The 25,613-nt window shown below is 51.5% G+C and overlaps 2 protein-coding genes across 6 annotated transcripts in view; both read left to right on the top strand.

Moving 5' to 3' along the window:
- Positions 1–1,133: 1,133 nt before the first annotated feature.
- The window catches only part of CHAT (choline O-acetyltransferase), a 61,398-nt gene continuing 36,918 nt past the window's right edge, over positions 1,134–25,613 (top strand). The window contains exons 1-7 of one of the 5 annotated variants that reach the window (XM_080641136.1): positions 1,134–1,236; positions 8,324–8,404; positions 11,796–11,987; positions 12,687–12,805; positions 14,246–14,299; positions 20,023–20,203; positions 21,258–21,435. In XM_080641136.1, the coding sequence (XP_080497262.1) occupies positions 1,174–1,236; positions 8,324–8,404; positions 11,796–11,987; positions 12,687–12,805; positions 14,246–14,299; positions 20,023–20,203; positions 21,258–21,435 (868 nt within the window). In that variant the 5' untranslated portion in view covers positions 1,134–1,173. Of the gene's footprint in view, positions 1,237–6,226; positions 6,365–6,656; positions 6,766–7,106; positions 7,333–8,301; positions 8,405–11,795; positions 11,988–12,686; positions 12,806–14,245; positions 14,300–20,022; positions 20,204–21,257; positions 21,436–25,613 lie in introns of those variants that run through there. The other 4 variants (XM_080641137.1, XM_080641138.1, XM_080641140.1 and 1 more) reach the window with 4 other exon arrangements.
- SLC18A3 (solute carrier family 18 member A3) lies at positions 2,320–4,723 on the top strand. The gene has a single exon (XM_080641141.1). It carries the CDS (start codon positions 2,766–2,768, stop codon positions 4,362–4,364), a length of 1,599 nt encoding a protein of 532 aa, XP_080497267.1. The 5' UTR covers positions 2,320–2,765; the 3' UTR covers positions 4,365–4,723.

Below are 25,613 nucleotides of genomic sequence, written 5' to 3'. Positions count from 1 at the left end.
GGTTTCAAACTAAATGACTGGACAGCCAGACAGGTGACATACGTGTGCAAAGCTAGTTAGAGGGAGCCTGCCATGAGCCAGAGAGTGTGTGTGTAACGACTAAAGACCCTCAAATAAAATCTATAATAATAAAAGTGTAATATGCTAATTAGACCATACAGCCAAATGATCTTCCAGATGTCCTTCTGGACAACCTTCAGATGAAGCCAGGGCTGCCATGGGCCGAGGCAGCCAGGGCTTCGAGAGGCGAGCCCATTGCACAAATTTTGTGCACCAGGCCTCTAGTGTAAAATAATGATCTCAACCCAATGGAACCATTCTTCAGCCCCCATTTCTGCTCAAGGACTCGGGTGAGAGGGCTCTCCTCTAACCCCTTCCTTAACAGAGACCAAGCTGGAACCCAGGGAGAAGCTATGACTTGTCCGCGATCACGCAGAGCCAGGCATCTCCCTTTCTCCGACAGGGAGCAGCTCCGCAGCTCGGAGCAGGTGCTGGCAGCTCCTTCCCTGGAAGACTGTCTCCTTCCCTGGGGCCTGGGTGAGTGGAGAGATTCTCACCTGATGCTCTGTCTCCATCATCTCATCCCACAGCCATCTCAGGGGCAAAGCCAACTTTCCGATGCCCCCAGTCCTCCACCAGCCAGGACAGAGCCGGGAACCACAACACTCACCCACCAGAGGGACTAGCCAGGAAGCCAGGCTGCCCCTGTACCTTTTCTCTGCTCTTTGCAAGACCTACACTGTGAAAGGAAGATAAAACAGCACATTTTACAGATGATAATAACAACAGCAAGCACTTCCACTGTCTTACGATATCAGACACCCTAGTCAGCAGCACTATTACCCCATATTACAGATGGAGAAATAGACAGAGGGGGAAGCAGCTCCCCAGCACCCTGACTAGCAAGTGAGAGCTGAAAGCCGCCTCGGCCGCCTGTCTCCGAGGCATCAGGTGCTCCCCGGGGCGGGGAGCGCTCGTGGGAAGAAGCTAGACCTAGAGCTCGTTTGCTTCTGAGATGAGAAGGATAGGAAGAGGGCTCTCGGACTCTGAAGTGAGAGACAAACTCGGATCTCAACCGCGCAAGTCTCCCAACCTCCGCTGCTCAGAACCCCTCTCCTGCCAGCCCACAGACCGGAGCGCAGACTCGAGGTGCCACCCAGGGTCAACGCTCTTATGAGGACGCCCTGGATCCAGCTCACAGCCGGGGCGTCTCAGTGGGTGCGGCCCTTTCTGAAGGTGAGGGAGCAAAGCGGCTGAGTCCAGCCCAGGGGGCGGGAGGAGGGGTGGGGGGGAGGAGGAGGGAGAGGGGGGCAGGGGAATAGAAGGGGGAGGGGTGTTGGGCGTGGAGCCTCAAAGGTCTTTCTTGCAGAGAGGACCCAGGCCACACCACTCCTGGAGCCCACCCGGGACTTGGAGGCAGCTCTGGAGATTAGGGGGTGGGGGTGGGGGTGGGAGTCGGGGTGGAGCTGGAGGTAGGGAAGGGGCGGGACTCGCCGGAGCCGAGAAAGGGATCCCTCCCGTGAGCACACTGCCCGGGAGGGGAAGGGGTGAGGAGGAGGGGAGGGAGAAGAGGCGGAGCTGGGGGGACCAGGACAGTCGCTGAGGAAGAGGGGAATACTGGCTGGGAGAGGGTGGTGAGGGAGTGCGAAGTGTGGGAGCGGCAGGGCTGACACCCCGGGCCGGTGGGAGCAATGCCACGTTTCCCCCAATCCCCAGATTCTCATAGTCGGGAATCTCTGCTGGGACGTTCTCCCAAAGGGCTGGTCATCGGAACCCGCCCAGCAGTCTCTGCGCCTCACCCTCCCTTTCCAGGGCAGAAGGGGCCAGGAGGCGTGGCCATACGAAGGCTTGGGGTCTCAGTACCCTGAGCCCCTCCGGTCCCAGCCCCACAATCCAGCTGCTAGAACAACTGAACACACAGCGGCTCACCTCGGGGGCTCCCTGCCGGCTGTGCGCGGAGATCCAGTCTGAGGTGGAGATCTGAGCCCCCGGCGCACCCTCTCCCGCGGGGCCGGGAACAGCTGCTGCTGCGCGCCCTCCTGGAGGGAGCAGAGGGGCTTGGTCCTAACCGGGGAGGGGGGAGCAGAAAGCCGGGTCCTGGCACTGAGCACCCGTTACCTTCAGAGGCTGGGCCAGGACTCTTTGCGCACCAAGACCCCTTTCTGAGGTTTCCAGCTGGTACCACTGGGAAGGAGACCCCCACCGGCCGCGCCCCGCCCCCGGCCCCCGCCCAGCCGACGTCGCATTAGCATGAACGACGCAAGTGGCCGGGGCACCACTCGGGGGCCGAGACTCATAGCGTCACAGCCCCGAGTGGAAAGGGAAAAAAGAGGAGGCGAAGGAGGAGGAGGCAAGAGCCGGCGCTCAGGGAGGGGAGAGCGGCGGCCGGGCCAGCAGCCGGCGTGGGCGGCAGCAGCACGCCCCTCGGCCTGCGCTGGCGGCCTCTCCGCTGCGGGGGAGGCTCCAGGGGCGCCGGAGGGCAGCTCGCTCTGCTCGGGCCCCGACCCCTCTGCGCGCCGCCTGCCCGATCACCCCTGTACAGCGGCGGCGGGTCTGGGGTTCCGCTTGGAACAGCGGCGGCGCCTAGCCGAACAGGGTCCTTGCCTTCCCCGGGGTGCAGAGCCATGAGCCTGGCAGCCACCTGAGGCACAGGGGGCGCCGCACGCGCGGACCGCACCCCCGAAGTTCGGAGCTCTCTTCTCTGCCTGCAGGGCGCCGCGTCCGACCCCTGCGGAGGTGTCCTCGCTAGAGCGGCCGGTGGGACAATGGAACCCGCAGACCCGGCCCGGGAGGCGGCTGCCAAGCTGTCGGAGGTGGTGGGCTCGGCACTCCGGGAGCCCCGCAGGCAGCGCCGCCTCTTGCTGGTCATCGTGTGTGTGGCGCTGTTCCTGGACAACATGCTGTACATGGTCATCGTGCCCATCGTGCCCGACTACATCGCCCACATGCGCGGGGGCAGCGAGAGCCCCACCCCGACCCCGGAGGTGGAGATGTGGGTGCCCACCCTGCCGCCGCCCACTCCAGCCAATGCCAGTGGCAGCACCACGGCCAACAGCTCAGAGTCCCCGACGGCTGTGCAGCCCGACGGGTCTGCCTTGCGGCCCCGCTATCCCACGGAGAGCGAGGACGTGAAGATCGGGGTGTTGTTTGCCTCCAAGGCCATCCTGCAGCTCCTGGTGAACCCCCTAAGCGGGCCCTTCATCGACCGCATGAGCTACGACGTGCCGCTGCTCATCGGCCTGGGCGTCATGTTCGCCTCCACCGTCCTGTTCGCCTTCGCGGAGGACTACGCCACGCTTTTCGCGGCGCGCAGCCTGCAGGGCCTGGGCTCTGCCTTCGCGGACACGTCAGGCATCGCCATGATCGCGGACAAGTACCCCGAGGAGCCAGAGCGCAGCCGAGCGCTGGGCGTGGCGCTGGCCTTCATCAGCTTCGGGAGCCTCGTGGCGCCGCCCTTCGGGGGCATCCTCTACGAATTCGCGGGCAAGCGCGTGCCCTTCCTGGTGCTCGCCGCCGTGTCGCTGTTTGACGCGATTTTGCTGCTGGTGGTGGCCAAGCCCTTCTCAGCCGCGGCGCGGGCGCGGGCCAACCTGCCGGTGGGCACACCCATCCACCACCTCATGCTGGACCCGTATATCGCCGTGGTGGCCGGCGCGCTCACCACTTGCAACATCCCCCTCGCTTTCCTGGAACCTACCATCGCCACGTGGATGAAGCACACGATGGCGGCGTCGGAGTGGGAGATGGGCATGGTCTGGCTGCCGGCCTTCGTGCCTCACGTGCTGGGCGTCTACCTCACTGTGCGCCTGGCGGCGCGCTACCCACACCTGCAGTGGCTCTACGGCGCGCTGGGGCTGGCGGTGATCGGTGCCAGCTCGTGCGTGGTGCCTGTCTGCCGCTCCTTCGCGCCGCTAGTGGTCTCGCTCTGCGGCCTCTGCTTCGGCATTGCGCTGGTCGACACGGCTCTGCTGCCCACGCTCGCCTTTCTCGTGGATGTGCGCCACGTTTCCGTCTATGGAAGCGTCTATGCCATCGCCGACATCTCCTATTCTGTGGCCTATGCGCTCGGGCCCATAGTGGCGGGCCATATCGTGCATTCGCTCGGCTTTGGGCAGCTTAGCCTGGGCATGGGCCTGGCCAATCTGCTTTACGCGCCTGTCCTGCTATTGCTGCGCAAGGTGGGCCTCCTGACGCGCTCCCGCTCCGAGCGCGAAGTGCTGCTAGAGGAGCCGCCGCAGGGTCTGTACGATGCGGTGCGCCTGCGTGAGTGCCCAGTGTCCGACCCCGACAGCGCTCCTCGCAGCCCGCCTGGCCCGTTTGCCGAGTGCGAGAGCGACTACACCGACTACTGCACCCGCAGCTAGCGGCCCTCTCCTCACCCCACCGCCACCGCTAGGGTCACAGCGGCTGCTCTGTGAGTGCACCAGCCAGCTCAGCCTCAGGGCCTCCCCTCCAGCGAGTTCCCTGGCGCAGGTCCCTGTCTTGACTTCCTCGGCCGCGTCCCCTCTCCATGGCTTTTTGTGTGTCCCTCTCCCTCTCACCCAGTGGAGTGTGGAGCACTGCGGCATGTGAAGCGATGCGCTTCTTGCACAGAAGAGGCGTGCGGGCCTCTACCTCGGGGCCACCCTATGTAGGGCTGTGTGTCTGTCTGTCCTCCCTCCTGTTCCTTGGCCCGCTGCACAGCGGTGCCTCTGGCCCAAATCAATAAACCATATCTGTCCCAGACTGAGTCTCTTTACTGATGGGGTGGGCGGCCAGGCACAGGGCCAGAGGGGAGGATGACTTTGGTCCAGCCCCAATCCAAATCTCAGCCGGGGAACACGCGGAAAGCCTGTGTGGCCCTTTTACTACCTAGATAGGGAGATACATACGGAAGAAACAACCCCAACAAGGGCTCTCACCCACGACTCCCCATTCACATCCCCCTCAGCCTGTGACAGCTCCGCCTTTCTGGCCCAGGTCAGCGCCCCAGGGTGCCACCCCCCCCCCCCAGCTCGAGGACCCGCTCCAGCCTTGCGTAGGCCCCGCCCCTCTAGGACACGCCCACATCAGACACCTGCCTCTGAGGCACTAGGGAGGGGCTTCCTTTGAGCTGGGCATCCTACCTGGTCTAGATTCTCAGAAACGAGTAGGGGCGGGGCTGTTTTGGGCGAAGTCCCATCTCTGGAAACACATGTGTGTGATGTGTGTTCATTAGAGAGCCAGGCTCTATCCTAAGAGGAGTGGGAAAGCAGTTGTCTTGCTGTGTCCTTGCCTGTGGGTCTGAGTGGGACCAGAGAGGGTGTCAGTGTGGGATCTGATGCTAACCCCACCCTTCCCCAGCCGACTCCACCCCATCCTGAGTGGAAACTGCCATCCAGGGTTGTCAGAGAGGTCTCCCCACCTTGAATGCGGGTCCCCAGGAGCCCCAGTCCTAGAGCCTGCGGCCTGCTTTAGGCGGCAGAGTGCCCCACTCCAGTGCGGACAGGCCCCGGGTTCAGCACCTGTGGTCAGACAAGGCCTGTGGGGACCTGCAGTGCTGTGTGTGCAAGGCTGTATGCACAGGGCTGTCGGTGTGCGTCTGGCTGTGTGCTGTCTGGGCAGGGTCTGTCTTTGTGGGTCAATCTGTGAGGATCTACATGGAGGTGGGGGAGGAGTGCTTTGTCTGCAGGAGGGTTTGCCTCTGGCTGCCTGTCTCTAGGCATCCCCACGTCTGTGTATCCCCCACCCCAATAGTGGCAGCAGGGAGGGGGGACCTGCAGTGATTAACAAACAGGCGGTTATTATTATTTTGAAAGGAGTTGTATGTAGTAGGGCTTGAGCCTGGCCTAGATCTTGGGGAGGGCACAGATTTCTCCAGACTCACCCACTCACCCTCCCCAGGGCTTTGCAGACGCAGTGGCGGCTAGGATAATGGGTGTGTGTGTGGGGGGGGAGGGCTCCGGGCCGGGGATGGCTGGGTGGGGGCCATGGGCATGGGTGGGGCAGTGTTCTGCACGCCTGTCGCAGCTGAGGATTCTGCTACCCTTGTACGAACTGGTCCCGGCTGGGCGGGGAGCCGGGAGGTGGGATCCCGGAAGGGTGCGGGGAGTGGGGAGGTGGGGGACAGAGGACGGAGAGGGAGGGAGGGAGGGAGGGGTGGAGCTGGGGGAGGGAGGGAAAGAAGGAAGGGGCGGGAGGAGGAACAGGAGGAGAGGATAGGCGAGAGGGATCGCTGGCAGCCTGCAGGTTGGGAGCCGCGGGGACCCGACCACGTCGTCGGAGGCTCTGCCACCGACAGAGGCAGCAGCCCCCACCCTCGCTCTGCTGACGCCCCAGATCCCTTCAGCTCTCCTTCCGGCCCCCAGTGCTGCTCAGTGCGGCGAAGCGCGGCCGAGGAGAGCAGGTGAGAGGGCTGGGCTGGCCCCCGGGAAGCAGAGGGAGGCTCCGTCCAGAGCCCCGCCAGGACCACACGCCCAGGACCCTCGAGTCCTCCAGGTCCCAAACGGCAGCGGCCGTCGTGGGACCGCCCGGAGAATGAGGGATTCCTCAGCTCTGGCGCTCACCTACCAGAGTGGGGGCAGGGGACGGGGAACAGGACGCTGAGACGTAGGGGACAAGGGCTTGGAGAGGCTTGGCCATCTGAGCTCCGGGCTCCACATGCATGCTCTCGCTTTTCCTGGGCTCCATCTGCTGCGAGCCAAGGGCTGCCCCTTCGGTGCCAGTAGGAGGGTCTGCAGGTCTCACCCTGCCACCCTGAAGGACCTTCCAGCGCTAGCCTCTCTCCCATCCTGGAAGAGGCAGGAGGTGGGGAAAGGGCAACGGTAGCTAGCGGGAGCCAGGTTGCGGGGGCCGGAAGGGGGGCGGGCGGGGAGTCCCTGGAGCGCAGGTGCTGGCAGAGCTGGGTTGGGTCCCTAGGGCAGAGCTGGGATCTCTGCGGGAAGCCGTTGGAAACCAGGAGGGCACCAGACGACACTATGCCCTCTAGACGCCGCCCAAGCCAAGGAGAAGAAGCAGCAGCCTCCCCGTGGCCCCCAGGAAACCATGCTGCTTTGACCTGTGAGCCTCTCTGAGACCAGGGGTCTCTGAGGTTTGGCTAGTAGATATCTTCCAGCTTTGGCGCTGGCCTGGGGCGAGAGCAAGAGGAAGCATGGGCTGCACTGTCCTTAGAGCCTTTACCAACCTGACCTTGCCCTGTTGCCCCCTCAAAACCTTGCTGTGTTGGGGGTGGACCCTCACCTGGATACTGCTGCTTCCTGAGTAGGCAGGGCAGCCCCTAAACTGCATGGCGCTGGCGGATCGGGGGACCACCTAGCCCGGAGCATGCTGGTGTAGTGCTCTGAGGACTCTACATTCTCTGCCAGGAGCTTCCAGGTAGCCCCGGGTTTCTCCATCACGGTACCAGAGTCATCCATCTTTCTGGATGCTCTGTCCTTGGGTCAACTGTGCCATGCCCAGCCCCCACCTGGACTGAACCTAAGGTGGGGGTGCGGGGGGGGGGGTTGGGGGAAATGGGTGAGTAGAAAGCATGGGGGTCTCTACAGGCTTACATTAGCTTAGAGGGATCTCTGAAGGTACAGGATGGGTCCTACTAGCCTTAAAACCTGGCCTTTGCTCCCCCTTGGTCTGGCTCACTTCTGCTGTCTCTTCAAAATTAATCTCCAGACTATTAGGTGGCCCCCACGGGACGGGGCTGCCCAGCTTCCCTGGACCACCTCCCTTAGCGCTCCTATGCCACCTACACTGGGAACCTGGTGGCCAGAGACTGCCCAGGCACAGCCTACCCCACAGAGCCAGGGCTTTGCATTCACTGAGCATCACTCGTGCACGCAGGCGTTGCTTTCACTCAGGTCTCCACGTGCATCCTGCTCATGCATCTGCTAGGTCCCAGAGATGAAGCACTGAGCATGCCGCCCTGGAAAAACTTGAAGCCTAGTGAGAAAGAGAGATTTTAATCTGCAAAGCACACATCTATTAGGCCCCATGCAAGAACAAAGCAAGCTCTCTGTCAATACCCCTTGTGGATCAGAAGAGGGCAAGCCCAGCCCTGCTCCCTCCCACACAGCCCGGGGGAATCAGGTGGGCCCGGGTGACAGCAGTCTGATGGAGCAGGTACCAGCTGGAGGCTCACTTCATGCCCTGCCCTCTCTTATTTGGGGGCTCAGAGAGGACACTGTGCAGGGCTGTTGGTCTGGAGGTGAGGAGATTGGGGCCAGGCCAACAAGGAGACGCTGTTCAGCTCTGGCCTCCTCACAGGGTGTAGGTGGGTGTCAGACTGTGGGAGGTGAAAGGCCCAGCGCAGGGCTATGTGGCTGTTGTGTTGATGCCGCTCTGCTTCAACAGATCTGCACATCTATTTCCTCAGCCACAAGTCACGAAGATGCCCATCCTGGAAAAAGCCCCCCAGAAGATGGCAGCAAAAACTCTCAGCAGTGAGGAGGAGATGGTGAGTAACTTTTGGAGCTCTCTCTCTTATCCCTACTCTCCCCACTCACATGCCCTTGGCTTCCAGAATAGTCCTGAATGGGATTTGCCCTCAGCACTTGCCTGACCCCAGCCCTCCCCTCTCCTGGAGGAGGCCTGGGCTGCATCCCTACCTGAGCCTGTTGAGGAGCCTGGAGGGCTTGGCGGCTCTAGGAGCAGCTTTAAGGTGCCACAACCTTTTGTGGCAGGGGTTCAGGATCTGAAGAAGGGGCTGACGCACAAATGAAAACACTAGAGAAGAAATATGAATTTAGAAGGCATGGAGGCCAGGTGGAGACCTCTCTCTTGGAGAGGCACACTGAAACCTAGCCTTGTCCGCTTTTCATTCAGTTTTAGATACACATCTTGCCCTCAGTAAAGCAAGGCAAACAGGTAGCAGACAGACCATCTCTAAGGTCAATAATGATCAGTAAAGATCGGTAAGGTTCAGTAAACATTTACGTTGAGGCTATTAGGTCGGGAAATTGCTTTGAGCCACCACTATCTCAACAGAACAATGGTGCTTGGCATTAGTCCTGCTAACACCCAAGGTCCATCGGTCTTCCGAGTTCCTTGATTCACTCTCATGATAGTATGGGCAGTGGGTGGCTTCCTGCATCAAGGGGAATGCTGATAGGCACACTCTCTAACCCCCACAGTCCAGGGAGAGTCCTTGACCTGGGCCAGATACTTTTATCTCCCAGGACTTCCCCGACCCAAAGTTCCACTTCCAATGGCTCTGAGCCCAGGGGAGTTGCCTTAGGTAAGCCATGCCACATCCCAGCCCTGGCTATTGCCACTAGTTCAGCCCTGGAGCTGTAGGCACCATCTTCCCCACAGACTTGAGACAAGCCACCCTCCCTGGGAAGGCCTCCTCCCTCCCATCCCACTGACCTCCAGAGTGATAGAGCACATCTGATCCCCACAGTGTTGCACATGTGTGTCCCTCTGCCACACTTGTCTTCTTGACATCTCCTTGACAACCACACCACTCTCCACCCTCCACCCTCCTGTCCACCCCCCACCCCCCCTTCATTTGAAACCCTGATCAGAACTTCCTGGCTTCTCCCTGTGAAGTAGCTCCCCACATTGTCCTGTTTGCTGCTGCCGACACCTCTATTGCTGCTTCTGCTCCATGGCATGTCCCTCCCATTGGACTCTGGCTGCCTTGTCTCTCACCGAGCCTGAGTCCAGCCCAGGGCCTGGCCCACATGAACTGCCCAAGAAACGTGTATTGACCTGAGACCCCAGGGTCCAAAGACCCTCATTAGTGCTAGTCCCTGCTGCTGTTCCCACTGTGGGCCAGAAACCCATGAGCTTCTAGGAGGAGCCGCAAGGAGCTGAGACATTCAAGCAGAGATTTCCTGTCTAGCTCCTCTTTACACATCACCAATTCTCCCATGACCCAGGCTGAGTCCCAGGGCACTGACAGGGCCTCAGGAAAGGGTGGCCTATTTTCAGCATGGGCTAGGGCCGTGGTCGGCAAACTGTGGCTTGCGAGCCACATGCGGCTCTTTGGCCCCTTGAATGTGGCTCTTTCACAAAATACCATGGCCCGGGCGAGCCTATTTTGAAGAAGTGGCGTTAGAAGAAGTTTAAGTTTAAAAAATTTGGCTCTCAAAAGAGATTTCAATCGTTGTACTGTTGATATTTGGCTCTGTTGACTAATGAGTTTGCCGACCACTGGGCTAGGGTCAGACATGCTGGCATCTTGGCGAGGCCACCAACTAGGCTGGACTTTCTGTGGGTACTTACCCACTCACCCACCGCACAGACCCATGGCCCAATAGAAGGAAGAGGGAACCAGAGCAGCTGGGGGGCGGGAGAGGCCTGCGCCTGGCTCTCTGGAGTAGACTAGATAACCTGAAATGCTGTCCAGACCTGTCCTCAAGAGGTCCCCGGGTAGCAACAGCACAGAGCACCCGCAGCCTCCTTCCTTCTCCTAGGGCAGTGAGCTCTAGACACAGGACCAGACAGGTGGAGGATCCCCATTCATTCCTCAGCGCATGCTCAGTCCCATCTTCCCCGGGGCAGCCGTGGGGACTCCAGACTGTGCAGCAGGAAGAGCAGAGTGGAGGAAAGTTTTCAACAGGCCCCTTCACTCCACCGCCTGCCTGGGGCAGAAGGTCACCGCCCCACCATCCTAGAGAGGAGAAACCCCTGAAAGAAGGCAACCAACTTTGTAAAATTTAAGCAATAATATGAAAATTCCTGGTTTCCAATTGTGACCAGCTAAGTGAGGAAGGAAGGGGGTAGAAAAGAGAACAAGGGATACAGAAGAGAAGAGTCGAGGAAGAAACAGAGTGAATATTGGATGAATACTGATTTCAGGTCTCAGCTCTGCCACCAAATTGCTGGATGACCTGGGACTATCCAGTCTCTGGGCCTAAGTTTCCTCATCTGTCAACAAGGCTAAGCCATAACATGTGAGATCCCTGGTGAACACAGCTGGTAAACTGGGAAGCATGAGGCCCCCAGAGATTATGAGATTCCTCTTGAGAATTCCTCTGGAAGGATCAGGACAGTAACATTGTAACATTTAATGATGTGCCTAGTTGGGGCCAGTTGCTTCTCTCATTTCATTCTCTGTGGGCCCCTCTCAGGTAGGAACTGTCATTTATGTCCTATCGATGAGGAAGCTGAGACTGAGAAAGATTAAGAGAGGAAGGACTTCCACCTCACCCCACTCCCGTACCCACATGGAGCAGAACCCCCTCTCTGGGTTTCATAACTGCAAGGGATTTAATAAGGAGCCCAGGGCATGAGTCACCTTCCCAGGAAACATCTTGCAGAATTCTAGTCATTAGGACAAGCAATGAATGATGTCTCCCACTCTCTTCCACCTGTCCACAGCTCTCCATTAGAGTCAATTGGATTCTAGAGCTCCAGCTGGGAACAGTTCCTAAATTAAGAATGACCAGCAATCACTATCAATAACAGGACTATTTCATCTTAGACTCATTCACTATAGTTGATGGGTCTTTCACATTAATGATCTCTTATCTTATAAAGAGATGAAGGTTATTGATGCCATCTGACAGGAGAGGAAACTGAGGCACAGAAATAGGGGTGATTTGTTTAAGATCAAACAGCTAGTCAGCAGCAGGGTCAGGGATGAATCCAGGATTGTCTGGGATCACATCAAGGTCTTTTCCTCTGCACTTTTTTCCTTTGGGGTCAGGACTGGGGTATGGGAGAGAGCACACAGGAACCTCCTAAGTTCACAATTCTGCTGAGCTGAGCCCTGGAAACAGATGAGTCTCAGGATAGGGAGCAAGGATGGTAGCAGATGGAGACAGACCCTAGGCATCAACTTGGACAGGCCTGGACCACACATGACAGGCACAGCAAGTAACTGTGACCCTCTTTTCCAGGAGCTGCCCAAACTCCCAGTGCCCCCCCTGCAGCAGACTCTGGCCACTTACCTGCGGTGCATGCAGCACCTGGTGCCCAGGGAGCAGTTCTGGAGGAGTCAGGCCATCGTGCAGCAGTTTGGGGCCCCTGGTGGCCTGGGTGAGACCCTGCAGCAGAAGCTCCTGGAGCGGCAAGAGAAGACTGCCAACTGGGTAAGCATTGCTGGGAGAGGGCTGACTGGGGGGAGGGGGACAGGCAAGGGACCCATGGGCAGGAGGCAGACTTGGAGACAGAGGGATTTGGGTAATAAACAGGTAGGTGACAAAGACAGGGCAGATGGGGCACAGGGATGGGGGAGAAACGAGGAGAGCAAGGAGCAAGGGTGAGGAACAGACAAGATGTGGAATGTGAAGTAGGTATGGGGACAGAAGGCTGGCAGATAGGGGAAAGGGATAGGAGACAGACAGGGATGAGGATGGGGGCAGATGGGGACAAGTTTGAGCTACAATGCATGACAGGGATGGGGCAGCAGAAGATATTGATGAGGTCAGGGAAGCAGAGAGCGTGAAAGGCAAGATGGGCCCTCCTAAGGAGGCAGGGTACATGGATGAAGCACCAGACACCAGGATGGGAACCTGAATGGGAGAGAGGAGAGAGTACAGGGCAAGGCTAAAGGGCAGGCTCGAGGGCTGGGAAACATGGCCCTAGCACATAACTGGGTGCAGTGTATGCTTGTGGAATGAATGAATGAATGAATGAATGAATGAAGTGCATGATCCATTGAAGTGTCCTGATTGGCCCTTAGGGCTGCCAGGATGCGATCAGTGTGCTCCACAGGCAAGGTGCCCTTTCTGGGTGGGGGTGATGTGGCCCTTGTGGGTAATGGCTTCTCTTCCCTGCTCTCCCCGCAGGTGTCTGAGTACTGGCTGAACGATATGTATCTCAATAACCGCCTAGCCCTGCCTGTCAACTCCAGCCCAGCTGTGATCTTTCCCCGGCAGCACTTCCAGGACACCAATGACCAGCTCAGGTGAGGCCCCCCGTGCTCCCGGCTCACAGCTGGGGAGCTGCCTGAAGAAGGGTCCTGGCCCCGGCACCAGGAAGGAAAGGCTGAAGCTTGTGTCTTGGTGGAGCTTTCTGAGGCCAAGTGGCACTGAGACAGGGGCCCATGCGGTCAGGAAGGTTAGGTGAGGCTGCACCTGAGGAACAAACACAAGGTCTGCCTCCGATGCATTTATTTGGAGGACATGGGCACCCAGGTGTCCTCATAGCAATCTTGACCTGGCTGAGGCCCTGGGAGAAGGTGGGTCCCCTCTGATTCTGCCAGTACTTGAGGCTGGGACTTGTCTGTGGGACACACTGCCCAGGTGATCTGAGAGGCCCCTGCAGCTCCCAGCTCCAAACAGAGGCTCCGAGGGGTTGGCAAAGGTTTCTTCCCGCCAGCCGCCTTCGCCAGAGCCTGTGCCATCTGCTGCAATCTCACAGCTCACTGAGCCACTACAATGGCCTCTGGGCCCACTGATGACGATGGAGGAACCATTCATGCAAGGGTGGGGCAGGACAAAGGATCTCCCTACAGGAGTCAATGAGCTCCAAATCCAATCTCTGGTTTTAAGACCTGAATGGGACACAGTGTGGGACAGTTCAGGGGAGGAAAAGAACAGAAGGCAGGGCCCATTGCCTAGAGGTGGGGCTCAGTGATGGTTGGGAGACTCCCAGCCCGTCCTTCCTCACCAAGACCAGTCCAAAGGTCTGGGAGCACCTTCCCCCTCTCCTGCAGCCAGAGCATCCCCTTGGCAAAAGGAAGTGAGTGGATGGATGAACAACTTCTGAGAACAGTTCCCAAAATTGCACAGGAGCGGGCATTTTCCTCCTGATGCAATTAAGCCGGGCTCGTCATCCATGAACAGTAAAGGTGACACCATTCTGTGGCATGGTTCTCTGGTGTGTTTTCCTGCAGCACCCACTTCCTTTTTATTAGCACTTAGGGGACCAAATTACTGACTTTCCCCAGGAGACTGAATTGCCCAAAACCCAGGGTGCTGGCCCAGGCCAGCCCAGCACGAGCCTTTCTTGGGCAGAACCCCTGCTCTTCCAGCCATTTCCGGAGGCTCTGTGGCCTCTCCTGGCTTCCTCTCCCTCCTCCTTCGCCTCCTCATTCACATTCTAGTTTCCTCTCCTCCCCGAAGTTCTTTCCAGGGCACTGTTTTTAATCCAAAGCTTGTGAAGTACTGACAACATAGAGGTGGGTAGGGGCATCCTATTAGGGCACCACTAAAACCTGGCATCTGGTTGGTGGTCATTGAGTTTGGGAGAGATAGAAAGAGGGAGGGGGAAAGGGAAGGAAGGAAGTAGGGAGAAAGAAAGAAGGACGGAAAGAAGGAGCAAGGGAGAGAGAGAGGGAGGTTGGAGACAGAGAGGGAGCATGGTCCCCGGAGAGGAGAGGCTAAGGCTTCATCTCTCTCTGCAGGTTTGCCACCAACCTCATCTCGGGAGTGCTCAGCTACAAGACCATGCTGGACAGGTAGGACTGAGCGCAGCCTGCGAAAGGCAGTGCCTTTTGATTCACCTCTCTCCCGGCCACAATACACAAGGAGCTCTAGAGGGCAGTGACCTTGACATTTTTCAGCTCTGTGTTCCTGGCTCCTATCAGAGTAGGTGGGACCACACCCACCCCAGCATCAGGATGATCTTTACTCCAGCTGCCCCAACCACCAATAGTTCCTTTTCCTGGTGTAAGCACTATCCTACCTGGATCCCTTTAAAATACCCCGCTTCCTCCATACCTTATATGTACACACGAGCATGTGTACCAGAAATCTGGAGCACACACATGAGAAGGTGGAGAAGGGAGAGTTGTAGGAGCAAGACAGGTGAGTCAGCTTTGCCACCTGCTACTTGAGGGGCAGGTTCTCCTCAGTCCAAGCCTGTTTACTTGGCTTCAACCCCACTTTCCTTTCTGCCTCAATCAAACAATCTGTGGTGTTTGTAAATATAATGAAATGTTTGTAAAACATTACAAAAATTAATTAGTAAAAAATTGTACAAAGTATGAGATCACCTTTTGTTAATTAATGTCTTATTTTATTCTTAAATTACAGTTTACATTCAATATTATTTTGTATTAGTTTCAAGTGTAAAGATGTGTATTTAGATAATCATGTACTTTACAAAGTGTTCCTCCTGATATTTCCAGTAGCCAACTGGTACCATATATAGTTATTACAATATTACATTCCCATGACTATTTTGAACTACCAATCTGTATTTCTCAATCCCTTCACCCTTTTCACCCAGTTCCCCAATACACCCCTCTCCTTTGACAACTGTCAGTCTACTGTCTGCGTCTATGAGTCTGTTTCTGTTTTGTTTATTCATTTCTACTGTTCTTAGATTCCACATATAACTGAAATAATATACTCTTTGTTTTTCTCTGATTGACTTATTTCACTTAGCATAATACTCTCTAAGTCCAACCATGCTGTAGCAAATGGTAAGATTACATTCTTCTTCATAGTAGAGTAAAATTCCATTGTACATATGTACCAACACTTTTTAATCCATTTGTCTATTGATAGGCACTTGGGTTGCTTCCATATCTTGGCAATTATACATATGCTTCAATGAACATGAGGGTGCATATATTCATTTGAATTAGTGTTTTGAGTTTCTTCAGATATATTCCCAGAAGTAGAATGATGAGGTCATAAGGCAGTTAAGTTTTTAATTTTTCAAGGAACTTCCGTATTGTTTTTTTAAAATGGCTGTACCAATTTTAAATCCCATCAACAGTGAAAAAAGTTTCCCTTTTCTCCACATTCTCATCAACACTTTTTTTTGTTGATTTAGTGATGATAACCATTCTGATAGGTGTGAAGTGATATCTCACTATGGTTTTAATTTACATTTTCTCTAATGATTAGTGATGTCTATAGGCTATCTGTATGTCCTCTTTGGAGAAGTATCTATTTAGGTCCTTCACCCATTTTTTAAATGGTTTGTTTGTTTTTTTTGGTGTTGAGTTGTATATGCTCTTTATACATTTTGGATATGAACCCCTTATCAGATTTATTGTTGGCAAATATGTTCTCCATTCAGTGGGTTGTCTTTTCATTTTGTTGATGGCTTCCTTTGCTGTGCAAAAGCTTTTTAGTTTGAGATAGTCCCATTTGTTTATTTTTTCTTTTGTTTCCCTGGCTCAAGAAGATATATATGAAAAAAATATTGCTACAAGAAATACCCAAGATTTTACTGCCTATCTTTTCTTCTAGGATTTTAATGGTTTTGAGTCTTACACTTAAGTCTAATCCATTTTGAGTTTATTACTGTATATGGTGTAAGAAAATGGTCTAGTTTCATTTTTTTTTGCATATATCTTGTTTAATTTTTTTCAACATTATTTATTTAATAGACTGTCTTTAACCCATTATATATTCTTGCCTCCTTTGTCATGTATTAATTGACCATATGGGCATGGGTTTATTTTTGAGATCTTTGTTCTGTTCCATTGATCTAGATGTCTGTTTTTATGCCAATACCATGCTGTTTTGATTACTATGGCACTGTAGTATAGTTTGATATGAGGTAGAGTGATTCCTCCAACTTTGTTCTTCTTTCTCAAGATTGCTGTGGCTATGTGGGGTCTTTTGTGATTCCATATAAATTTTAGGGTTATTTGTTCTAGTTCTGTGAAATACACCATTGCTATTTTAATAGGAATTGTGTTGATCTATGGATTGCTTTGGGTAGTATGGACATTTTTACAATGTTTTGGTTTTTTTTTTTAATCCGTGAGCATGGTGTATGCTTGGTTTTATTTTTATTTTCTCTTCAGTGTTTTATAATTTTCCAAGTATAAATTTACCTCCTTGGCTAAATTTATTCCTACATATTTTATTTTATTTGATATGATTGTAAGTGGGATTATTTTCTTAGTTTCCCTTTCTGATAGTTCATTTTTGATATATAAAAATGCAACCAATTTTTGAATATTTATTTTGTATCCTGCTTCTTTACTGAATTCATATATTAGTTTTAGTAGTTTTTGGTGGAGTCTTTAGGGTTTTCTATATACAGTATTATATCGTCTACAAATAATGACAGTTTTACTTCTTCTTTTACAATTTGGATGCCTTTTATTTATTTTTTCTTGCCTGATTGCTGTGACTAGGACTTCCAATACTATGTTGAATAAGAATGGTGAAAGCAGACATCTTTGTCTTGATCTTGAATTTAAGCTAAACACTTGTAATTTTTGCCTGTTGATTGTTGGCTGTGGGTTTGTCACATATGGCCTTTATTATGTTGTGGTATGTTCTCTCTGTTAGAAGTAAGGCAAGCCCCCAAATTCAGGGGTCCTGGTAGGACACAAAGCATACTGCAGAGCCAGGCAGCAAGGCAAACACCTTTACTCCTGCAGAAGGGTGCACAGCACATGGTCTGGGAGCACATGCACACTGAGCAGGTGGTCTGCTCAGCTTTTTAATTCTGACGCTCATGACCTGCCCCTCACTCTCGATTGGAGCTCAGGAGCACAGTCTTTCACCATTGGATAATTCAAAGAAAGGGTTGACCTTTGTCATTTCAAGATGGCGACCCCCAGGGAACTGCAAGTCATGTGGCCAACATGGCAGCTGCCAAGTAACGTGAGCCAACATGGCGGCTGTCTAAACTGTTCTTTGACAGAAAAGGTTACTTATTTATTCTCACACCTCTATTCCCACTATCCTGAGAGTTTTCATCATAAATGGGTGCTGGACTCTATTAAATGTTTTTTTTTGCATCTATTGACATGGTCATATGGTTTATTCTTCATTTTGTTTATGTGGTATATCACATTTATTAGTTTGCATATATTGTACTAATCTTGCATCCCTAGAATAAATCCTACTTAATCATGGTATATAATATTTTTAATGTATTGCTGGATCTGGTTTGCTAATATTTTGTTGAGGATTTCAGTATCTATGTTCATTAGGGATATTGGCCTATAATTTTCTTTTTAATCCTCACCTGAGGATATTTTTCCATTGATTTTTAGAGAGAGTGGAAGAGAGAGGGAAAGACAGAGGGAAATATCGATGTGAGAGAAACACATGGATTGGTTGCCTCCTGTACAAGCCCCAAGGAGCCTGCAACCGAGGTACATGCCCTTGACCGGAATCAAACCCAGGACCCTTCGGTCTGCAGGCCAACACTCTGTCCACTGAGCCAAACCAGCTAGGGCTGGCATATAATTTTCTTTCTTTGTAGTGTCCTTATCTGGTTTTGGAATTAGAAGAATGTTGGCCTTGTAAAATGGGTTTGGAAGCCTTCCCTCCTCTAGATTTCTTTGGAATCATTTGAGAAGGTTAGGTGTTGTTTCTTCTTTGAGTGTTTGGTACAATTCACCTGTGAAGCCATCCATCTGGTCCAGGACTCAGGTTTGTTGGAAGTGTGTGATTCATGCTTCAATTTTATTAGTTGTAATTGGTCTATTCAGATTTTCTGATTCTTCCTGATTCCGTTTTGGAAGAGTGTATGTTTATGGGAATTTATCCATTTCTTGCACTTTGTCCAATTGGTTGACATATACTAGTAGTTGTTCATACTACTTTCTTATAATCCTTTGTATTTCTGTGATGTCAGTTGTTACTTCTTGGTTTTCATTTCTGATTTTATTTATTTGGGCCCTCTATCTTTTTTCCTTGATGAGTCTGATTAAAGGTTTGTCAATCTTGTTTATCTTTTCAAAGAACCAGCTCTCAGTTTCACTGAGAACCTTAAAGATTCCACCAAAACATTATTATTAACTGATAAATAAATTCAGTTAAATAACAGAAAGCAAAATAAATATTCAGAAATCGGTTGCATTGTTTTGTATTTTTTAGGTTGTATTTCATATATTTCCTCTCTGATCTTTATTATTTTATTTCTCTACTGTCTTTGGGCTTTTTTCCTAGTTCTTTTAGGTGTAAGGTTTGGTTGTTTATTTTAGATTTTTTCCTGTTGTTTTGAGATAGGCCTGTGATGCTATGATTTTTCCTCTTACGTGGGTTTGCTTTTGCTGTGTCCCTTAGATTTTGTGTTGTTGTGTTCCCATTTTCATTTGTTTTAAGGTATTTTTTTGATTTCGTCCTTGATCTCATTGTTAACTCATTCATTGTTTAGTAACATGTTATTTAACCTCCACGTGTTGTGTGTTTTTCAGTTTTTTTCTTATAATTGATTTCTCATTTCAAAACATTGTGGTCAGAGAAGATGTCTGATATGATCAATCTTCTTAAATTTATTGACTTGTTTTGTGTTCTAACATGTGATGAGACCACTTTTATTATTAGATGCAAAGACATAAGATTCCTGCTACAAATGTTTCTGTAAGCCCCCCCTGTTGTGGTTTGGTCTTTACAGTTCAGTTCAACACTCACACTTGGAGCAGCAGGGTAGTGGGACACCCACTCAGTCACCTTGACTGGCCGAGTTCTTCTCATGGCTGCCTCTTACCCTCAGGGCTCAGCTCACATATCCGGTCATCAGCAAGACTGTCTCTGGCCACGCCTCCTTGTTACCCTAGCTCACTACCTGAAACCCTCCCATTTACCAGTTTGCTGCTTGTTATCTGTGCCCCACTGACATATTCCAGGACCTGCACCCCATTAGAACAGGAAACTCATCTCTTGTTTGCGGCTATATCTTCCCAGATCCCAGAATGGTGCCTAGCACAAAGGAGTGCTCGATAACATTTGTTGTCTGAAAGGTTAGAGGGAAGGAAGGGGAGAGAAACATGGGGGAAGAAAGAGAAGGAGGAGGAGGAGGAAGAGGAGGAGGAAGAGAGAAAGGGAGGGAGGAAGGACACAAGACATGCTGAAACCACAGGGAAAAGAGAATATTCTGCCTTGAACTCAGAGGAGGCTTCTAGAAGAGGTGATGAACTAGAAGGGGTTTTCTAAACAAATTAGCTGAGCACAAGGTGGGGGTGAAGGCATGCTAAGCAAAGATTAGCATAAGCAAAGGCAAAGGGGGCTTAAATGGTAAGATCTGCACTGAAGTGCATGAGGCAGGGATGAGGGAGACTAATGAAGGTGTGGGAAATCCCTGAGGATCTTCTTGGCCATGGAAATGGGCATTCCACTACTTTAAAAAGTGGAGGTTTAAGCTCTTTGACTGCCATCATAGTGCGGTTCTCATTTCTGTGCCCCGCTTTGCCTAATCAAGTTGCAGTAGAACCAATTCTGACTTCCTGCCTTGCTCCCCACTTTCCCCCTCTAGTCACTCCATCCCCACTGACTGTGCCAAGGGCCAGCTATCAGGGCAGCAGCTCTGTATGAAGCAATACTATGGCCTCTTCTCTTCTTACCGCCTCCCTGGCCACATCCAGGACACTCTGGTAGCCCAGAAGAGCAGTGTCATGCCTGAGCCGGAGCACATCATTGTGGCCTGCTGCAACCAGGTAAGTGGCCCCCGCTGCGACAGCCTCTTGGGCCCGGGGAGGACACATGTGTGCTCAGGCCTTCCTACTTTTCCAAGGGTGCTCATCCCCTCCCAGAGCCACACAGTGAGCTGGGGCAGAGTGGCCCCAAAGTGGGACCTCTGCACTCCCTGTCAGTTCCATTTCTCTCCACTGGTTGGATTTTCAGAATGAGGAGAGTCATCAATTAAGAACACTTTCAGTGGGCTCCCATTCCAGCCTGACCCTCCAGGTCAGGTCAAAGAGTTGCCTGGATAATGGACTCAGGGTCATTAATGAGATCCTGCAAGGCCCCAGACCCTCCACATGCAGTGACCAAGGCCATGACCTTCCCAGAAACTATACACAAACAGACAGCTTTGCAGATTGTTGGGACCTCCTTGCCTTTTTATATGCACTCACTAGTGTGTTTGAGATCCATCCCTATAGCTGAATATGGAACTAGTTTGTTCTTTTTAACTGCTGGGTAGGCATGCACTGGACAAGTACATACATTTTACTTAGCCGTCTCCTCCTGGAGACATTTAAGTTCTCTCTACCATTTTGTTGCTGCAAACTGCTCATATGTACATTCCCATATACATGATAAGAACAGGGGAAGAGAGGGCATGGGGGAGCAGGGCACAAGGGTATATGTTTCTCTAAGCTTTAGGCTAAAATGTGCATTTATAAGAGCAATTGCTGAGTCATATGGTATGCACATTTTTAGTTTTAATAGACACTGTCCCCCAACAATGGTTGTGCCAATTTATACTCAATTCCTCATAAAGGTAGTGCTTTTATAAGAACTAAGAACCACAAAAGCAAGGGTTCACTTAGCTAAGTTTAATGTGAACTTCTTTGAATTGGAGCAGCTTGGCGTCCAGCATAGTTAACAAAGTTGAGGTGGTCCCCAAATTGTGACTACTCGGAGCCATGACTACATGGAAACCTTGGGCCTGAACATCTCCATCCATTCTCAGATCTGAAGGTTCAGTGAAGGCCTGGCACCTGGCCCGGCTGCCGTGAGTGATGTGTTTGACCTGTTTCCCCACAGTTCTTTGTCTTGGATGTTGTCATTAATTTCCGCCGTCTCAGTGAGGGGGATCTGTTCACTCAGTTGAGAAAGATAGTCAAAATGGCTTCCAACGAGGATGAACGCTTGCCTCCAATCGGCCTGCTGACATCAGACGGGAGGAGCCAGTGGGCTGAGGCCAGGACAGTCCTCATGAAAGGTCAGCCGCAGTGCCCAACGCATCTCCAAGCCCATCTCATCCTCACATCCATTGGCTTTCCCTCCTCCAGGGTCGGGAACCATGCCTCATCCCCATCTGCCATCGCACTGGAGCTGAGGCCTCCCTCCAACTCAGGACCCGGTGGCAAGTCTTGCTGTCAGCTGAGGTTCCTTGATGCTGAAAGGCACCTTTGGTACCCTCTTATTTCATCTGACCATGCTCCAGCTCTGGGTGACACTGGCTAGCATTGGAATCCTGGGATGTCTGGGAACACTGGGGCGGGAAGCTTTTGAGCTGGAGGAAGGCTAACAGCAATTAAGCAGTTGTGTTTTACTTGTTGGCAGGGGTGGTTCTCATTTGAGAGGTCTGAGTTGCTGGGAGAGCCATCAGATGAGGATTTGGGATGGAGCCCACCTCTGGGAGGGTGGTTGGCTGCCTTCTTTATATGAAATTTTGGTCCTAAACTTTTCATCGTTAAGCTGAGAGTTTCAAAGCACCCCTCTAAGAAATCCAGTTATAGTCTTAACATTTTAAAACCATCCTTCTGGAAACTACTTTTCAAATCCAAAGCCAGCTCTATTCCCAGGAACTGGGAGAGCCTTCCTTTCTTGCCCTGTTAGAGACTCCTGGATGAGAGGTGAGACTTCCATAAGCTTCCATCTGCCCCTCAAGTTTTCATTTGGCCAGGTGTCTATCTAGACTCCCCAAGTGTCTGCAAGCTGAGGACTTGTGCTAGGCCTGGGGAGTGTAAGAGATAGAGAGGATGAAATGCCCTCCAGCCCACTAGATAAAAACAGGGGAATAGAGGGCATTGGGGAGCAGGTTCAAATACACAGTAATGCGATATCTACCCACGTAAGGTAACAGAGACAGCAATGCCAAATAAGTGCGTCAGGACTTCAGAGCAGGAAGGGAGCCCTTCTAATTGGGAAGCTTTCAAAAGGCTTTGTTGGGAGAGGTGGAAATTGTGCAAATCCCGGTGACATGAGTGAGAGCTGCAGGAGGGATGGGTGGCATACAGGCTGGCAGACTAGGGGTGGGCAAAGCGGACTGCCCATCAGGGACATCTGCCCTGCCCAGTACCATGAGGAGAGCAGAGGGCTGGCAAAGTGGCCATGCTGACCGTACTGGTAGAGTGAGGAGGTAGCGGCAACAGGCACTGCATTTTCTGGTTCCCTCCCTAGAACGTTCGTCCCCCAAGGCTGTCTGGCTCTTTGCACTATCCAGAGCGCAGCTCAGTTTCAACACCTCAGGTCTTCCTTGAGCATTTCTCCCCAATTATATTCTGTCCATTGGTCCTGTTTTCTCCTCTTGATTGCATTTTTCACTCCCCAAAGTCAGCTTTCCATTTGCTTGATTCCTGATGATTATCTGCTGCCCTCCCCCAGTCAATAAGGTCCAAGAGAACAGGGGCCTGGTCTGTTTGCTTCAACTTTGAACCTGCTGTGCCAATTACAGTAAGGGCCCAGTTGTATTTGTTAAATAAAATAATGAAGGGTTATTAGGAATACTGGGGCCCAGACTTATTTCCCACTTACCAATGAACTATTTTTTCATTCAATTATTGGGCACCTGTGAATGCTTGGTTCTAAATTGGGGTTGCACAGGCCACAGGGAAGTTTGAGAGCTGAGCCTGTTCTCATGAACCTAGCCGCCAAATTGGAGAATTAATAACATCATTTGAAAGTGAGTTCATTCCCTCAGTAGACCATGGTCTAATCAAATCTCACTCTTATCCCCTCCGGGAACAGTGACAGGCATCAAAATAATCACTTTTGCTTCCAGTATGGTTTCCACTTTATTAGCAGGCCAGGCCAAGACATCTCCCTGCAGGACTGCCAGGGACTGCTTGGAGGTCTCAGTGCTTGGGCTGCCCTAATCGGAATTAATTTGTTAATGGCACTTGATCTGGTTTTCTGAATGGAAGTACTGTTTCTGTGGGAAGCATGACAGAAAGGAGGGGGCGCACACGCCTTGCCTTTGGAAATTCAATTAATCCAGTTAGCACTGACTGTGTCATCTGTGTGGCAGGAAACCATTTCTTCCCAGAGCCCTCTTCTCTGGAGCAGCCCTTTCCCACAGAAGGCAAATGGGGAAACCATTTAGAAAACAGTTTCTGTGTAAAAGTAAAAGATTATGACAGCTTGGGCTAGGATTAAGAGGGAGGATGGAAAGACATAGGTGGGGTCTAGATATGTTTCAAAGTAGAAGAAGAATGATAAAAGAAGTGAGAAGTGTTTCCAGATCTTTTATTTGAACAACTGAATAGATGGTGGTTCTATTCGCTGAGATGGGAATCAGGTTGAGAAAGTGGCTATGAAATGGAGAAGTGCTTTCCAAGTATGTCAGGTCTGAGATGCCTTGAGTCATCTAAGTGGAGACATCAAATTAGATCTATGTGTCTGGAACTCAAGAGAGAGGTCAACATGGAGATATAAATTTGAGAGCCATCAGCATGTAAGTGATATTTAGTCATGGACCTGAGTGAGATCATCTAGAAGCAGAAGAATGGGGCCTCAGAGGTCAGATAGAGAAAGATGCTGAGGGCATTGAGAAAGCAGCCCTGAAATTAAGAGAAAACCAGATGAGTCACAAAGATCCAAGATGGAAGGAAGAAGTGGCCAGCCACACCGAATGCTATAGAGAGCTCAAGGAAGCATCACCAGTGACCTTCACAAAGGCCAGACTGGAGTAGTGGGAAGAATGAATGGTCATATGCTGATGGAAGTGATCCAACAGCAGAAGGAAATTGTGTTTGAGGTCAATGAGTAGAATTAGTAAGTGTGGAGGACTCTTTTCAGACATTATGGGATTAAAAGGAGCAGAAAAATGCGGGAGTTGCTGGAAGAGGGTTGGGGTCAAGGGAAGTGTTTTTATTAGTAAACGCAAGGGCATGGTAGTATGTAGACAAATACATGGCCATAATCCCATAGGAGAATTGTTAATGAGAAGAGAGGAGATAAATAAAGGGGTAAAATTATTGCAAAGAAAGAAGGAGATGGAACCCAGATAATAGAGGCCTTTGGTTGGTGCCAGGAAAATGGAGACCAGAGGTCCACAAGACTGTGCTGTGGTAGTGAAAGTATGAGGAGGTTTCCAACTGGTGACTTCTGGTCTCAGATTAGCAGAGCATGGCCATGAGCTGAGTGGCAGAGGATGGTATTCTGAAGACAAAAGAGAATGCATGAGTCCTAACCAGGTTGGCTCAGTAGATGGAGCATTAGCCATAGACTGAAGGGTCCTAGGTTTGATTTAGGTCAAGAGCATGAATCTCAGTTGCAGGCTCGATCCGTGGCCCTGATCATGGTGCATGTGAGAGATAACCAATCAATGTGTCTCTCCCACATCAATGTCTCTCTATCTCTCACCCTCCTTTCCATTCTCTCTAAAAGTCAATGGGAAAATATCCTCAGGTGAGGAGAGAGAGAGAGAGAGAGAGAGAGAGAGAGAGAGAGAGAGAGAGAGAGAGAGAGAGAGAGAATGCATAAAATACCCTCTTGGAAAGTAGGAAAGAGAGCTTACTCATGAAACTTGATAAGATTTATGGACTTGTGTTGAGCTCATATTTGAGGATTTTGGGTCATACATTTAGGAAAAGTAATTAGCATCGTTTTTGCAGTTTCCCTCCACAATGTTCAGCTCCTCAGGGTTAGGCAAGGAGAAGGTATATCACCAGGTTTAACTAAGGTTGGTGAATAAGACGGAGCGAAAGGGGGAAGGTGTGGGAAAGGAATGGTTATAATGTTGGAATCTAAACTGAGTCTGCTAGGGCTGCCATAACAAAGTACAACATGCTGAGTGCTAACCCAACAGAAATGTATTTTCTCACAGATCTGGAAGCTACAGGTCTGAGATCAAGGTATCACAGGGGTCAGTTTCTTCTGAGGTCCCTCCCCTTGGCTTATGGATGGCTGTCTTTTCTTTGTGTCTTCACATGGTCTTTACACTGTGTCCTAATTTTCTCTTCTTATAAGGTCACCAGTCAAGTTGGATTAGGCACCATCCTAATGACTTCATTTTACATAATAACCTCAATAAAGACTCCATGTCTAAACACAGTCTCATTCTGAAAAACTGGGGGTTAGGACTTCATCTCAGGAATTTTGGCAGAACACAATTTATCTCATGATGGGAGGGAAGTGAAAGACAGAGGTGGATAATGGATCATGGAAATAGGT

The sequence above is a fragment of the Plecotus auritus genome, assembly GCF_963455305.1.
Source record: "Plecotus auritus genome assembly, chromosome: 9".
Lineage (NCBI taxonomy): Eukaryota > Metazoa > Chordata > Mammalia > Chiroptera > Vespertilionidae > Plecotus > Plecotus auritus.
The sequence above is the reverse complement of the archived record's forward strand: the minus strand, read 5'-3'. Positions and strand labels throughout refer to the sequence as shown.

Coding starts and splice junctions, on each gene's coding strand:
- SLC18A3 (XM_080641141.1), top strand. CDS start 2,766: ATGGAACCCGCAGACCCGGCCCGGGAGGCGGCTGCCAAGCTGTCGGAG.